Source organism: Rhipicephalus sanguineus, chromosome 2 (genome assembly GCF_013339695.2).
Source record: "Rhipicephalus sanguineus isolate Rsan-2018 chromosome 2, BIME_Rsan_1.4, whole genome shotgun sequence".
Classification (NCBI taxonomy): Eukaryota; Metazoa; Arthropoda; class Arachnida; order Ixodida; family Ixodidae; genus Rhipicephalus; species Rhipicephalus sanguineus.
Window position 1 is genome coordinate 146,129,845 of NC_051177.1, and position 17,609 is coordinate 146,147,453.

General features: G+C 48.3%; 1 protein-coding gene across 1 annotated transcript in view; it reads left to right on the forward strand.

Annotated features, from left to right (window-relative positions):
* The window catches only part of LOC119383770 (uncharacterized), a 41,837-nt gene extending 34,037 nt beyond the window's left edge, over positions 1-7,800 (forward strand). The window contains exon 3 of the mRNA XM_037652069.2: positions 7,556-7,800. Coding sequence (XP_037507997.1) covers positions 7,556-7,767 — 212 coding nt within the window. The 3' untranslated portion in view covers positions 7,768-7,800. The remainder of the gene's footprint in view (positions 1-7,555) is intronic.
* The last annotated feature ends 9,809 nt before the right edge of the window (positions 7,801-17,609 follow it).

The window sequence follows — 17,609 nt, forward strand, 5'->3', positions numbered from 1 at the left end:
TGCATTCGAGTCTTGAGAGGCCATGTTGAAAGCCGAGAGCGAACGCCCGCTGCGGAGTTCCGTGGCGAGGACGGGGATCGCACCACTCCACCAAATATGTTACGGGGAATATAAACAGAGACTCGAAGGACTAGCAACAGATGTATTTGCAAGTGGTTCACCGAGCAGCGCTGCTGATAGGAACAGCTCGCGCCAGTCTATCTTATTGTCGTCCTTTTCTTCGTCTTGTGGACCACGATGCCACTGGTACGTAGCAATATGATTTGGGCTTTAAAAACGGATGTATTGACAGTTAGGCGGACAACACCACCGCTTATTTCTTTCATGCGTACTTGCGTGACGAATTGTCTCACTGACAACCCACACGTCATGTTTGCGCTTTGTCACAGTGCGAAGGAAAAAACAAGATATACAATAAGAGGTAAGCGGAAAGCGCTTGTTAATGTTACCGTTCGAGAAGTAAATGTCGAAGCCACTTCTAACTCATAGTAAAGGCAGGTGCTTGGCTGTTTGTTCCTCCATGACACCACCGGCTACTCACCGTTCTATTAGTGGTACGGACGTCAACCAGCAGTTCCTGTGGACACACTACTGTTACTACCTCGATTTTGTTTACTGAGTACGGCGTAAACTTAATCGCCCGCGCCGCTGCCGCAGGTCATATAGCACGTAAGTGGCACGTGGAGTACTAATCATGTTAAAGCGACCCTGCAACGCTTTTTCGGCATGGTCAGAAAACGCTGCCGATCGGTAGTCGAGGCTCCTGAACTCACGCGAGCCAGACATTAGAGGGCGGCACGCGGCTTGGACTTTACAGTTAATTTTCAAAGCTAGTTTGAAATCGTTCCCTCTTCTTTTAACGAACGATGCCATAAACCCAAACGACCTCGCCATAAACCCAAAGTCCACGGCCATTGGCTAAATTGGTCATCGTGAGCTGCATAGTTACCGTTGCCGCCGGGGGATGCCGCCACGTGCCCCCGCGCGCCCTTGCGATCGCACTGAAACTTAGCCCTGCGTTATATTAAAAAAAAAGGAAGTTTTCAAGGTCATGATGCGCGCTGACTAGGGATGGTAAAATCGATGAACGATTAATCGATTAAATGTTCAATTAATCGATTAATCGTCATCGACTTCCGTCTTTCGATTAATCAAATTAATCGATTAAAACTATTCGATTAATCGATTACGGCACGCCCCCCCCCCCCACTCCCGCCCCCAACCTCGCCCCTTGGCCGGAGCGCATGACTGCGAGGTGCACTATCCTGAGAGGCAGATGCCGTGCACATCGCCTCTCTTTCACTGCTTTCACTACAGCGCATATTTCTGCGCTAGCAGAACGAGCCCGGAGCTCGCGGCGGCCATACCCCATAGAGAAAGATATGAACTCGCCCTGATCTCCATCGCGTACGGCGTCCAACTCCAAGCACTGCCCAATGCTTCAAGCCCGGGCAGGAGGCGGCTCCACCCATCGAGGCAGAAATGAACTTGCCCGCTTCTCTCCGGTTCACAGTCTACTGCTGCTACTGCCTCGTACGTGCCAGCCCATCGTCTTGTTGGTTATTAAAGACGATAGTCTTTCTTGGGGAACCTAAACGCAGAAATTTTGGTCTGTCTTTCTGTTTGTCGGCACGTCACCCGATTCAGCCAACCGGCCAAAGTTGAACCACTTGCTTACCGCCCACCCATCTTGAACTGGTACGGCTGTTCATATTTGTGAACGTTGTCGGTCAAAAAGTAAATATTACGCATATCTGAGGCGTAACATCATTAGGTAAGTATTAGGATGTATGTTCCTTTATTAAAAATACATAGATACGCAATTTTAAAGACCTTGATGGTATGCGTTTAACGTTGAGACAGTAACGCGTTTATTAAAAGATTGCCACAGCTGAAGCGATCAGCGGTCCAAGCCGAGCAAGCGCGAGCGCCAACAACAACCGTCTTCGTCTTCTTCTTTCGCAGGCGTTCTTGTCTGCGCCCTATCATGTTACAAATCACTCCCCCGCGGAAAAGGAGCCATCCTGGCGACCTGAGGAACAGGTACAACTGGTGGGTCATAATGCGGCTTCAGTCGATCGACGTGAACAGTCTCGCGGCCGCGACGACGGCGGTCCGTAGATGATTGAACAGGCTCAATCATATAGTTAACTGGGGATGCTTGAGGTAGGACGCGGTAGGGGCCTTCGTACTTAGGCAGTAGCTTTGTGGAAAGGCCAGGAGCGGAGGAGGGAACGCGAAGCCACACCAACGTTCCAGGCGAATACGACTGAGGAGGCAGGTTTTCGTCGTGACGGTCCTTCTGGCCCTACTCGCCCTACAATGTTACAACCCTAGTTTCTTAAGGTGCGCTGAAAATGCGACTGCGCTGGAACTTGTCTTCCTCCGTGCCCTCTGCACAAGCTCATGTTGTGTTTCGGTTTCGGTTCAGTATTGCATTGTACGAATGACAGGAAACGCCGCTCTGGCATTCCTGTTTAACCCAGGCGACGTGTAAGTAAGAGAGTTTCTGGAGAGTACTCGTTGAGTGCGGACGTTTCTTCTCCTTCGGCGCATCGCGCCAAACAGCGTGTTCAGGCTGGCCGGCGTTCCCACCGGTCGCGTTGGTAACCGCCGGTCTTCGCCTGCCGCTGCGCCGGGACTACCAGCCCGCAACACAGCACTCATGTTTCCCGACGTATTGCCAGATGGCGTCCATATCTCACGCAGCGCCTCTTCTATCGTCTCTAGACGACATTTGCAGCGAAGCACGCAGATACGCGGCCAATTTTTTGTTCGTGTTCGTTTTTAAAGACGATAGTCTTTCTTGGGGAACTTAAACGCAGAAATTTTGGTCTGTCTTTCCGTCTTTCTGTTTGTCGGCACGTCACCCGATTCAGCCAACCGGCCAAGTTGAACCACTTGCTTACCGTCCACCCATCTTGAACTGGTGCGGCTCTTCATACTTGTGAACGTTGTCGATCAAAAAGTAAATATTACGCATATATGAGGCGTAACATCATTAGGTAAGTATTAGGAGGTGTGTTCCTTTAATAGAAAATACATAGATAAGCAATTTTAAAGACCTTGACTGTATGCGTTTCACGTTGAGACAGTAACGCGTTTATTGAAAGATTGCCACAGCTGAAGCGATCAGCGGTCCAAGCCGGGCAAGCGCGAGCGCCAACAACAACCGTCTTCGTCTTCTTCTTTCGCAGGCGTTCTTGTCTGCGCCCTGCCATGTTACAAATCACTCCCCCGCGGAAAAGGAGCCATCCTGGCGACCTAAGGAACAGGTACAACTGGTGGGTCATAATGCGGCTTCAGTCGATCGACGTGAACAGTCTCGCGGCCGCGACGACGGCGGTCCGTAGATGATTGAACAGGCTCAATCATATAGTTAACTGGGGATGCTTGAGGTAGGACGCGGTAGGGGCCTTCGTACTTAGGCAGTAGCTTTGTGGAAAGGCGAGGAGCGGAGGAGGGAACGCGAAGCCACACGAACGTTCCAGGCGAATACGACTGAGGAGGCAGGTTTTCGTCGTGACGGTCCTTCTGCCCCTACCTAGTTTCTTAAGGTGCGCTGAAAATGCGACTGCGCTGAAACCTGTCTTCCTCCGTGCCCTCTGCACAAGCTCATGCTGTGTTTCGGTTTCGGTTCAGTATTGCATTGTACGAATGACGCCGCTCTGGTATTCCTGTTTTACCCAGGCGACATGTAAGTGTATGGGTGTTCTCTGGTGTAAGTAAGAGAGTTTGTGGAGAGTACTCGTCAAGTGCGGACGTTTCTTCTCCTTCGGCGCATCGCGCCAAATAGCGTGTTCGGGCTGGCCGGCGTCCCCACCGGTCGCGTTGGTCACCGCCGGTCTTCGCCTGCCGCTGCGCCGGGACTACCAGCCCGCAACACAGCACTCATGTTTCCCGACGTATTGCCAGATGGCGTCCATATCTCACGCAGCGCCTCTTCTATCGTCTTTAGACGACATTTGCAGCAAAGCACGCAGATACGCGGCCAATTTTTGCCGTGCTGTTTCATCGTGCTGCCGCATAAACACATCTCTCCTTACATTTGATAAACAAGTAGTTTTCGTCGCCTGTAGTGTCAATCGCAACTTTGTTTGTATTTTATTCAACCCTCAGATTTTACTCGTTTCTTGTGCAAGCGCGGCATGGTAATATGCGCTGCTCATTTCCTGACTGGTTCTTAGTGCCGTTCTGTTTTACTCTTTCACAAATAAAATATTGTTTACCAATGAAAAAGAGAGAGAAAATATATTATGAGGCAGAGAGGGTGGCCTGAGCTATAGTACGCCCCTGCCTGCTACTCTGCAGCGGGGAGAACGCAACGGGGGAAAAAGAGTGATGAAGTACGATGATGGGGAGAGGATTAGGTAATCCGCATATACATAATAAGACACGTTTGCTAGCGTTAAGAGGACAATGACCCTAGTAACCATCTTTTAATATGCTGTATGCCAACTAGCCCAACTGTCCCGTCTTATAGGGTATATACCATTTTCATATTTTTCAGTTAGGTTTCGTGCGATGCAGTTTGCCCAATTAATGGCAGCTAGTCACTTCTTCAAACAGAGTGTTCAAGCGCGGTTTGCTTGCGCTGGGACGCAGTAAATGTAGAGTCGGCTCTCTTGACACGAACACGCATAATAGACAGCACGTGCAACTACTACCTCGTCTCCATCTGAAGCACGAAAGTTGCTGCCATTAGTTGAGAGAAAATGTAGCGCAGGAGTGCGCACTCGCGAATTGTGAAAAGGGTCTTATAGACCCTTTATGTAATCCGCAACTTTACGCGTCGGTTTACCGAACGTCTAGCATCCAGTGCATTACTATTGAAGAAGTGACCTTGTAGCATTTAGTAATACTGTATGGTCGCATATTTAGGGAGAAATACAGCTTTCAGCTAGAGGCCCCCGTCTTCTGCTGTAAAAATAAAGAAGGACAGTCGCGAAATTTATGTTGTAATGTCTGATACACTAGATAGCGCTCACAGTTCAGGCTGTACGCACGATTGAAAAGGTGCGAGTGGCGCCGTGTTAAGGCAGCGATCAGATCAAACCTGCGGAGTATACTGGCGCAGCTGCTCTTTATTCTAGCTGGGAGGCAAAAACTCATGTCACTCTATTTCCCGCAGTTGCCTGTACCGATGGTCTGTTTGAGGCCAGTATGTTTCTGTGTAATCTCTGCATGGGTGACCTCAAGGAAAAGATCGCGTCAGTCCGAAATTACAGTATTATGTAGGGCTTCCGCAATATCTAATCGACAAGCCGAGAAAAGATGCCGTGCTTACGAGAGCGAGCGTCTTATTTAATTCCTCTTCTCTCCTTTCTCGGGATTTCCTCACCCTCCGCCACACTGCATGTTTCAGATGCCACTTTCCAACCAAATGTGGCCCCCGAACGCGCTTCCGGTTTCGATGAGCTCGAGTAGGCAGGCTTCGAGAAAAGACGACCTGCTGCCGAATAGTCCAGGGATGATGGTCACAGATGCTTGAATCCGCGACATCAACCAACGACGACGGGCGCCTTGTGTCCAGTGTGCGAAAGTGGGAATTTTCGCACACTCGACACAAGGGGCCCGTCGTCGACATTTTCAAAAGTGGGAATTTTCGATCGTCAGCGCGCCTGATAAAAAGATTTGGGTCCATATCAAACACGAACGATGCCTCTCAATCAAAGAGATATCGGTTTCAAAGCACGCACAAGAAATGTCGATTAATCGATTAAAACATTCCACAGAAAGCAATTAATCGATTAAAGGCTAAATAGATTAACGATTATTAGATTAAAATTTTAATCGACCATCCCTAGCGCTGACGAAGGGACGCATCTTCTTCCCCTTTGTCACCCCCCTACATGCACAGCTTTCAGCGCGCTCGCTATTACGAAAGTACAGAGAAGGTTCTTGAAGCGCGCGACGAATCCCTGTAATTCTGCACGTACTTGACGGATTCTAAAAATTTTTGAGGCAAGCGACTCGCGAGGCAATAGGTTCTTTTAACGAAGTCATTCGACCCTTACTTGGTAAAGTGTTGCAGGGCCCTTATAAAGAAACCTCGACATCGTGTACATTCATCATCGACTATGCATTTACCTATCGGAAAAGCTCCTATACCGCTACAACATTCACTATACCACGTTTTTACGTTAGGTCACACCAGTGACCATAGGTCAGCAAAATAAAGAGAGATCACTCAGACTCACTCAAGACATGTTTTTTGCTTAGGACTTGCTCGGAAACACTCACCAAAATTTTCCTCAAGTGGACTCGGACGGACTCGGACTCAACGAAATATAACTCAGGCTGACTTACTGGGACTCAGACTCACCGAAATTTTCGTCAACCGGGCATACTGGGACTCAGAATCACCAAAATATTTGTCAGTCATATTCACTCGGACTAAGACTCACGAAACCCTTCCTCCACTGTACTCACACGGACACGCTGCTCGCCAAAATTTGCCTCAGTGGACTCACTCAGACTCACCAAAGCATAACTCAGCTGCATTCGCTCGGACTCAGACTAACAGCTTGATCCGATGTCTCAGTTAGTTTGAGTGAGTCGACTAATGAGTGAGTTTGCTGACCTATGCCAGCGACCTATGGGGTCAACAAGGTATACTAATTCCAAAGCCCGCCACGTACCGTCCTATCACGGAGATTTTTTTACGTCACGCTACTTAGCAGGTGTGTGCCGGCCTGTGATAGGTCACCGGAATTAGCACTGATTCGGCGCTCATTCGCCGCAGGGGGTAGTGCCATTGGAATGAAGGGGAAGTTTCGAGAGGTGGCGTAGACGACGACAACGTCTTCGTTGATAAAAACCACCGTCTTGGTCAGAATAAACCGAGATACAAGCGCGCAGACGCTTTTACGGGCACCTATGGCATATGTGGACAAAGAGAAATGTGAAAATTTGACAAAAAACTGTTTGGGCTTTCTTACTGTTTTAACAAAATGTGGCTAATCTATTTGCCCTGAAGTTTGCTATGTCACAGTCGCTATTCTTCTGTAACTTCATGTGCAAACCATCGTGACAAGTCGGGTCAGTGTGCCAGTTTGTCGCCGTTATGATAACTGCTTTTTCATGTGTGGAATCTAGCCTGTTGTATGAAACTTTCATCCTTGTTTTTGTTATTACTTTTTGTGACGTTTTTGCGCTCACTTTGTCCCCTCCACCGCGCCCTCCTAAAAAAAGATCCTGGAAATGTGCCTTACCTGAGGCGTAGTACGGTCAATCACGTCAGTTCTTAGAAGAAAGGTGTTGCCAAAAGATGAAAAAGTCACTAACAATACTCTTCTTATGAAGTAGTCGAGCTCCCTTTACGCAACAAGGCTTCAATTGGGATTGGCTAGTTTATATGTGATATCTTGTGTTTCATATTCAGCTCCTGCTACCAAAATTTGAGTAAGATGTAACTGATGGGCGCCTGCGAAGAATAAACAGCTAAGCGTTGCCGCACATGTGTATTCGTTTCGTTGATATTATAATTTGTGTGAAAGTACATCGCAGAAAGTAAAACGACCCCTCGATGCGTTCTCTACTGTCGCGTGCGCAGGTCAGCCCGTGAACGTGACGTGGATGTGCGTGAACAGCCTGGAGACCGGTTGCTTTGTGGAGCACATGGCCAGTCACTTCGACAAGGAGGTGTGCCTGTGCGCGGACAGACATCACTGCAACGCCGCCAGTGTCGCGGCGCCATCCGTGTCCTTGGGCGCTGCGCTTCTCTGGACAGCATGGATGATCTCGTCTTGGACAGTGCGATCTTGAAATAATGGACAACTTTGAGGACGGGCATATATATATATATATATATATATATATATATATATATATATATATATATATATATATATATATATATATATATATATATATATATATATATATATATATATATTAGGGGTGTGCGAATATCAAATTTTTCGAATACGAATCGAATACGAATATCCACCTTCGAATATCGAATCGAATATCGAATATCAAAGGAAAATGCCTCCACAGTAACAATATTTTATTTAGCATGTAGCTATTTGAAAAAAAAAAAAAAACATTGACAGCCTGACTGGCAACACAACATACACTGCTATCTCCAGAACACAATGTCCACGCTAGCACAATGCACATCACAACACAAGCAAATATCACGGCACAATGAAAGTAATGACTAGATGTTATCATGAAGAAATATGAGTTGCTCCACATGATCAGGCAGCAGGCGCTCCCTTCTAACAGAGACAACCCCCCCCGCCTCCCCTGCCACTGAAAAGGCACAATGCTTACGAACTATAGGTGGCGCGCAGTGCTTTTCAAGATGGCGCCAGGACGAGGGTCAACCCGTTTGTTAGCATAGGAATAGATAGGACGTGCGGACGTACGGCCCGTGCCACTTTTATCGGATGAAGTAATGAGCTGCGCTGAAATGGATATGAGACTAAAATACTTTCCCAAACCATGGAAAGTGCTAAGTATACTCGCCACCTAATTATTTGCTGCGGTGTGAAAGGTTATATTTCAGCTCCGTTACCGTGCATAACGATGCTTTGTGAAATCCTGTGCGTGCTACATAAAACTGCATGAACTAGAATTGACGCATGCGCTGAACGGCACTCCGAGGTAGTACGTACCGAGCCTGCCTGACGGATTTGCGGCAGTAGTAGGCCGCCAGCGAGTAGCGCCATCGCTGCTGCACGGGACCGCACGTTTAACGTGGTGATGGTTTGCAAACATAATACGCCGTCGTCATTACTTGCGCAGTCGGGAACGCGGAGTTACGTCTTCAACGGAATACAAGCATTTAACATCCCACTCAGTAGCGCTTGTGTCAGCCGTGCTGAGATTCTATAGCCGTGTGCAACTCATTTCACTTGCATGTTGCAGGTTCGATCAGCATGATCAAAGCATGAAAATCGAAAAGAATGCACACGTATGCTTTTCGCAACGTCGAAGAAGTTAGCTGAGAGGCGTGGATTGTGGCCGTGACTGCACGTTCCATCGCTCTAAACATTTCGCTTCGCTGGTCGAGCTCGAGCGTGTTGGCGGCATGCGGCGCTCCATAATATCCACAATAATTGTGATACATGCAATACACAAGAGCAACTATACTTTTATTTTGATGTCGAGCAAAGATAGTATACATTAAATACAATCAAAGTGACTTACGAACGTGAAAGAACATTAACGCACGAGGGGACGTGAAGTGCAACTCGCTTCTCGTGAGTTAGCAGCTGATGGTTCATCGTCGCTGTCATTCTCGGTGCTTTCACAGTCTTCTACGTCCAGTGAAAAATCCTCGTCGTCAAGATGGTTTCTTTCAACAACACTGCTGAAAGCAATCTGAAGAATTTCCTCCACCGTACGACTTCGACCACTCGGACGTCTGGGTAGTCTGGGCGCGGAGAAGTTTTGCTCTCAAACCGGTCAACAAGCAAATCGCTTGCAGTGTGCTGCCACCTATCAACAAACGTACAAAAACAAGTGGCGCAGCGGTAGCTATGAAAACCAACACACGGGCGAAGGACGGCGTGGAAAGCGTTCGCTCCACGAAAGGTGTTGAGCAGATGCGTCCTCGAATGATTCAAACGTCGCTCGCACGATTCGTAACAGCGCTTTGCTGACAAAGGATTGAGGCCCTATTTTAATGTATCGCCAACTTGAGATCGCTCAGTTATACAAGAGCACATCGCGAGCCCGCGCGACCTCCCGTGTACAGTGTTATGGGACTCATGCACTACAAGAAACACTGACCAATGCTATATGCAAGTAAAGCAGGGTGAGTTTCAACTGAATATGTCAAACGATAACATTTAACTAACCTGCGTGGCTACAGAAAGCCTCGCGAAGCTGATAGTTTGTGTACGCTCTGGGCTAGCATTGACAGTGCGAGTTGCCGCGTATTTTCACGAAAACTTCGCGTCTCGCAATAACGAATCAGATTTCTCGTGTCACGGAGGGCCCGGTTTGTTTACTGATGTAGGGAACATGCAATGTCGTAGTGTTCCTTTCTTGCCAACGCGTTAACACTGAGGCTAGCACAGCCGTACAAGGGAGCGACTGCGTAGTGCTGCCATTTTGTCGTCTACTAACCCTCCTCGAGAGGACGCTCCTGAATTCCGCTTGGCGGCGCGACAGTCTATGGGCATTGCGATATTCAGAAGTGGTCCCGCATAGTGAACGCGTGGTAGTGCGGCACGTTACGGACGCATATTATTGCAAATGTGTGGTTACATGATCGCCAACAGCGCTGCACGTCGGATATGCACCAGCAATAAATCATACGTATTGGGGCGCTCGTCGCAGGCAGATATCGTGCCTCCGTGTACTTACGATGTTTATCGCTCCTCTCGGCAACGTTTTCAGCTATACGAACGCAGCAGAAATGTGGAAGACGAGTTATTTTATGCATGATAATCGAATCGCATATTCGAGTTTTTCGATTATTCGAAGTTATCGAATATTCGAAACTTTTCGAATACACGATTTTCGAATCGAATACGAATATTTCGAATGTAATATTCGACGAATATTCGAAACTTTCGAATATTCGCACACCCCTAATATATATATAGCGTTTCAGCGCGCGCGCATTACGTGACGCCTGTGGTAGTGTCGCAACTTCGGCTTTTACTGCTACGACGTGAATGCGACGCGTGCCTTGCGTCAGAACATTACATTACCCTATGGTGTCGACCATAGGCGTGCGCAGGGTTCTCCATTAGGGGAGCCATGTTTCACAGCCGCACCTTCCCCCCATTCGTCAAATCCGAAAGGGGACGAGTTTTGCAAAGGATGCAACAATTAAAATGAAGCGTTGGTGTGCTTCTCACAACTGCCTGCCTTTGGTCCCCGCCTTTGCGGGGATAAAGGTGATGCAGCGGGGATAAAGGTGAACAAACATGTATTTCAAATGAAACGTTAGGGCTGTTCGGGCGTCATTATCGCCGAAAACCTGCAGGGCCATAACCCTGCACGTTATACAAATGACGGAACAGGTCCGAATAAGTAAATGTATGAGGCAGACTTCGCGCCTCCTTTAAATGATTAAAAGGGGAGGCGGGAGTCGTCCCCCTTGACCCCCCGCCCCCCCTCTGTGCGCACTGCTACGGTGTCTGTAATAGTGCGGACGCCTTGTGCTCGTGGTGGAATTTTTCCGCCTCTTGAGGTCCACATTTGTTTCGCGACTGGAACCGTTACCATTAATCAAGTTTCACAAAGAAAATTTGCGCTATAGCTAGCTCCAACTGCATACGCATGTGAAGTAAGAAGCCGCGTCGGAAAGTCACTAATAAACAAGACATCATGGCACGCGCCGAAATATATTGCTGGAAAGCTTGAGATTCATATCTTGCAAAACCTTTCTGTCGCGCCTGTCATGCTCACCAGCCCTTAAAAGTAGTCCTGCAAAAAAAATGAATAAAAATTACACCATCTCCCGCTAAAGGGGACCATGAGGCTATGCGAAGCCGGAGCACTTGCACGATCGCGTTCCGTTGGCGTTCGTTGGCCATGCTACCGACCTGGCGTCGTGGAACGCGAAGAGGGACGCTACGCGCGTCGTATCTTCCATCTAGCCTGGCCGTTAATTCTCACAGGCCGAGCGGGGAACGCGGTCGACAGGCGGGGAGAGGGGGGCAGCGTAAGAGAGGAGAGAGAAGGGGAGGGGACGCGCATGCGCTCGAGCTCTAATAATATCTGTGGTTTAACGTCCCAAAACCACGATATGATTATGAGAGACGCCGTAGTAGAGGGCTCCGGAAATTTCCACAACCTGGGGTTCTTTAACGTGCACCTAAATCTAAGTACACGGGCCTCAGACATTTTCGCCTCCATCGAAAATGCAGCCACCGCGGCCGGGATTCGATCCCGCGACCTTCGGGTCAGCAGTCGAGTGCCATAACCACTAGACCGCCGTGGCGGGGCGCGCTCGAGCTCATCGCGGCGTTGCGCAGGAGAGAATTTCGGCATGTCTAGCCCGCGTTTCAGAGGAAAAGTGGAAATGGGGAGGGGAGAGGGAAAGTGGAGAGGGGAAGGAGAGAGGGAATGGGAGAGGTTGAGTGGATAGGAGGTGTGTGGAGAGAGTATGCGCAGTAAGGGTTTTCACGCCGCACACCACCGGATTGAGCTCGGCCTTAAGATACTTCGCATCTAAAGTCATTTGTACCCATCATCGATTCGTCCTTGCCAATAGTGAGTTTGAGGGTGTAAGCCACGGGACGGAGATAATTATTTCTTTACTGTGTATATTGAGTTTTACACAGCACTAACGGTGCTCCGAGCTCCTTTCCAAAGCGGAGGTCTCACACTCGTGTTTGGTACCGGGCAACTTACAAATCGAAAGTGTTTCTATGTTGCTCCACGTGGTTATCGGAAGCAATATGCAAGGGCGATCACATTCGGCGATGCTTTCGCAATATTTGTGTAGATTATGGCCGGGCGTGTTCAACTATTTAAGGACCATAGTGGTCTGGAATTGTGCCGAATGTCGTTCTCGCTCGCAGGCACCGATTGGTGCGTGAAATCTTGCGAAATCGCAACGGTGTCATAAGACGGAACATCCGCCTGCAATTCGGGAGGTACTGGGCTCCATGCCAGTGCCGCCGGCGCGGCACGCACCGATTTTTCTGATGAGTAGTACCCCGACCTGGCAATCAGTGGCGTCGGTACTCACCTCATGAAATTAGCCTGTTCTTTCCGCTCTCTTCCTTCACTCCCCATCATCTCCACGGCGCATGCGCAGTGCTACCGTATGGGCTGCAGAAATAAGCATCTTTCCAAACATTTTTCTCTCCCTCGCGGGAAAGCTGTCATACAAGAATGCTGCCCTTGATGCAACGTTTGCACTCACAGTATGCAAGAATTCTTAATTCGTGTTCGATCTTTTCGTCGCATTCAGCAAAATAAAAAAATTAAGGGAAAATGTTGTCACTCTTTGGGCGACAGACAACCGCTCAGAACAAGAATTGAGATAACCCCACTAAAGGAAAGATTTTCTATTGTATTCTCTAAAACGAACCACGTCTTTCTCGTTAAACGCGGAGTTATATTTTTATTTCTTCACTGAAAATTATTTTTGGCACCTCACGCGGCAAAAACTGAACATGCACTGCTTGATGCTGATCACATGATCTTTTACTGGTATATGCTGTTAATTGTCTGTATATTAGCGTTCAAATGCAGTACACTTCTTTATTACAATCGTTTCTTACTTAAAACGTGCAGATTTGCACTTTTTATGCATTGTACAAAAAATTCACCCCCGATTACGATACTGCCTAATGCGAATTCTGAGCGCAGCTTCGTGTTGGGGCAAGGCCAACTGTGTTTCAAGTTTTGGCTTTCCGCAAGGTATCGACTACGCCATAAATCATAACTTTTGTGTAGTGGGACAGCACCTACTACGCGATTATTCGTCTTTCTGCGGATAAGCGAGGTACCCGCTACATCTCTGTAAGGTATTATGAGCACTTTGTTTATGCTTCGTGTGGCTGATGACGATGAAGAATTATGGCTGAACACTTTGCAGTGGGTGGGAAGCATTAAGCCACACACTCTTTGCGCAATGAACATTGAGTGATGACTGGTTGTTACTCTTCTGTCACACCATATTACATAGTTCACGCGATTCCCTGGCTGAAATGACGCCTGTATAGGGTCTTTTTGCAAATGAGTTTCAAGAACCGGCGTGGCTATGCGGCATGCAGGATACTCGACTGCCACGCATAGGACCCGGGTACAAATCCCATTGGATCCTGGGTATTTCTCGCTCATTTCATTTTTGCTTAATTCGCGCGATAGCAGTTGCGGACACTGGCGGCGGAGCGGTATAACTATGACACCAAAATAGGCTGCTGTTGTGACCTCATAACAGCTTTCTCTGTATATAAAACACAATAGGTGCATAAGATGCTTGCTTATACTCCGCCTCTATATTACCGAAGCGATGGAAGGCCAACGACAACGTACCCGTAGATCTAGGACAGGTGCTAATGCTTGGTTTCAGCGCGAGTTTCTATCTCCGGAGTTTGGACAATCGTGTCATGTCTGTGGCTGTCTGCGGTTTAAGTCGAACCTCTCTGCGCTGAGAATCAACATAGAAACAACCTAGCCTCACCCAACTGAAGCCTAGCAACAACCTATAAGCAACCCAGAACCTGCATAACCTAGCTAAGGTCTAGAAACAACATAGAAGCAACCAGATTAGTCTTCAGAATCGCCCAGTTTCGCTGTTTCAGGCCCTGTGCGGCTTGGTGTAACCTTCGCCAATCCAATTCTTTCTTTTTTTTTATCGCGAAGGCACTTATGAGATCGCAACAACCGATTTTGGTGGCGTAGTCATCCGCCGCCGCTGCCGTCGGTGTCCGTAACAGCTACCGCCCGAAATAAGTAAAAAACCACACCATATCCACGGAGTGAATGATGATGAGTGGGCGAAGCTGTGGAGGTTCATCGGTAAACTGTGAATCTTCCGTGAATTCTGCCCAGTACATCATCACCGACGTGAGATCGGGCGCGTTTATACTAAAGGTTCGATGAGAGTTATGACGACTTGCAGCTCACTTTAATTTTACATGTACGCTGTGAATTTTCATTGTTTAATCACGCACAGGAGAAATCGCACACACGCACTACCTTGGAGGTCAATCCAGTGCCTATATATACGGGGTGGTCCGTGAACAGTTGTGCAGCGCGAGCGGTCGGCTTTTTCAATCAAGACGCTGCCGCGACGCTGCCTCGCGACGCTGCCTGCTTTAAGGAGCTTCGCCCCTAAAAAAAAATTTCCCGCATCGGATGGGGTTTGAACCCAGGCCCTCTGCGTGGCAGTCGAGTACTCTACCACTGAGCCAAGCTAATTCTGGAAACTCCTTCGCAAAAAGCCTATACAGGCGTCATAGTTGGCAAGGAATCACGTTAACATATCTAATATAGAGTGGTAGAAGAGCAGTTTAAGGGGCCGACAACTGATTTTTCTCGACCCAGTTTTTTACGGCGCGACAGGAAGCTCACCCTTCGTAGCGTTTGTAGCTGCAGTGGTTTATCCGAAAAGCACGTACTTATTTTATAAGCAGTTTTTCTCTATCTGAAAGGCTCCAAACACGCATGGAGACTTGCTCCAGCAACCGTGAGAATTGATAGCGATGCCGCTAGCCCTTGTGAAAGCTGTCGTTGTTCTGCTTTCGCAGGAGTTACTGTAACTATGCTTAACCACCTTTATTTAGAGCTTTCCTACCATTTTTTTTTAAATAGCAAGCTGTTACAATGAGATGTGTGGCTTTATACACCTTCCCGGTATTTGTACAGCGTTGTGTTCGCCTGCGCCCAAGGTTGCCTGCGCCTGTGTCATGGATGGCTTGTCCCGGCGTCGTTACTCTCTCGATACACGAGCCAAGCCAAGTAATCGAAAACGTAACGGTGCATATGCACGGCCGCACAGCAGCGCGCGTCATTACTGAGAAGAAGTGTAGGTAGCAAAACTATGTCGCTCCAAAATCTTAGCGACCTGGAAACTGCGTGCACGGTTGCATGACCACGCTGAAAAGTTTGCTCAAGACGCGCTGACGAGCATGGGATCATTACGTCACGCGAAGGCAGCGCCACTTTAATGCATACTACTAACGCAGGCCTATACGTACATTATTATGGAGTAATACCTTTTAATATAAAGAAAACGAACAATATTTCAATACTAACAAAAAAAATCGTCGACCGCATACAGCAATCAACGGTCACGTGGCCGTCTTCACCGGATTATGCATGTTTTTGCCGCCATAGGCGCCACAGGTCATTTTTTGCGACTTTCAATTAAGAAATAAAAATATAAATCCATCTCTCACGAAAAAAACAGGGTTGGTTTCAGTCAGTGCAACGGACAATCTTTACATCAGTGGAGTCAACTCATTTCATATTCTGGGCAGTTGTCGGTCCCTTTAACAACCAGGCTTCACACAATGCGAATTGTGCAACGAGTGGTTCGTTGAATGCTTTGTAACAATATGGCTAGGTGGGCTAGTTGGTATCTCATGACTAAGAAATTTGGCAGATCCCACGCATTGTGGGAATCGATGTAATGCGAAGCAGCCAGCAAAGAGCTGCATACATCGCCTTGTTTGTCTTTGAGCCAAATGAAATCATTCATGCCATGGCATCTAGTCCACCATATATCGCATGTTTGCCATGCACGCATGCATGCACAATCTAGTGTACACCATGCCCATGAAACGCATATTCTGGTATATAAATGCATGACCTGTCGCTTGTGTTCATCACGCACTCGTGTCATGCCATACCAATTTTGGTATATATCAAGTTAACAAAACGGCCGGAAGCGCACCATGACAGTGGCATATAAATCATACCGTACATGACATGCATAACATGATTCGCATGTTAAGACCTCTCATTTATGTTGTCACACAGTCACATCGCGCAATACCAATTTTGGTGTATATCAAAGGAGCGAAGTGGCCGCGAGTGCACCATGAGTAGAGCATGTACATCATGCAATACATGACATGCATATTGTAACGCGGCGCTGAAAGAAGGAGGAAGAAGAGGGACTGGCACGAGGGATTGCTGACCGGCGGTTTGCGACCGTCTCTTGTGTTTTTCTCCAGCTTCTACTTCGCATTGTAAATAAACCCATCACATCCGTAACAGCTTTGGTGGAGAGGTGCTGGGTAATCCGACGCCCTGGACAACCCACTCGCAGAAGACTTTCGAAGAAGCAGACGTCTAGCCGGTCTACCCCCGGAAATCACCGACATGACCGACGCCGAAGCAGGCACGCCGACGGGCAACGCCGCTGCATCAACCAGTGCCACGGCCTTGGAACAAGCTGGCCGCAGACCAAGACAACCTAACTGCTGGGCGCCTGAACCACGCATATTCTCAGGTAAAACAGATGAAGACGTGGATGATTGGCTGAAACACTACGAAAGAGTGAGCCGCTATCACGAGTGGAGTACGCCGGCGAAACTCGTGAACGTAGCATTTTTTCTCGCTGGCACCGCTCTGCTTTGGTTCGAGAATCACGAACACGTGCTCACCACTTGGGAAATCTTTGTCCAGGAATTGAAGACCTGCTTTGGGGACACGAGCTCGAAGAAAAAGAAAGCTGAGCAAACGCTCTCGCGTAGAGCTCAGTTGCCCGGCGAAACGTGCACGACATACATCGAAGAGGTATTGAAGCTTTGCGGGATTGTAAACGCGAACATGCCTGACGAAGACAAAGTTGGACATTTGTTAAAAGGCATCGCCGAAGACGTGTACAATTTCCTGATCACGAAGGAAAACCTGAGCACTCCTTCCGAATTTAGGCAGCAGTGTCGCGCATTCGAGGCTCTGAAGACCCGAAGAATTATACCCAAGTTCGGGCGCTTGGACAACGTTCCCAGCGTTGCAAGTATGGACGTCGCCTCCTGCGAAGACATTCCCTTGATCATCCGTCGGGTAGTTCGAGAGGAGCTAGGACGGCTTCAAGCGGCGGATGCCCACTACCAATGCTCGTTCGACGATTGCCCCGAACCACCATCATACTGGATGCGAGAGCGTCGCGTCGAGTGCAGACCGCGCAGTGAAGAGGCATATTTCAACACGAGCCTCCAGTCTCTACCTGC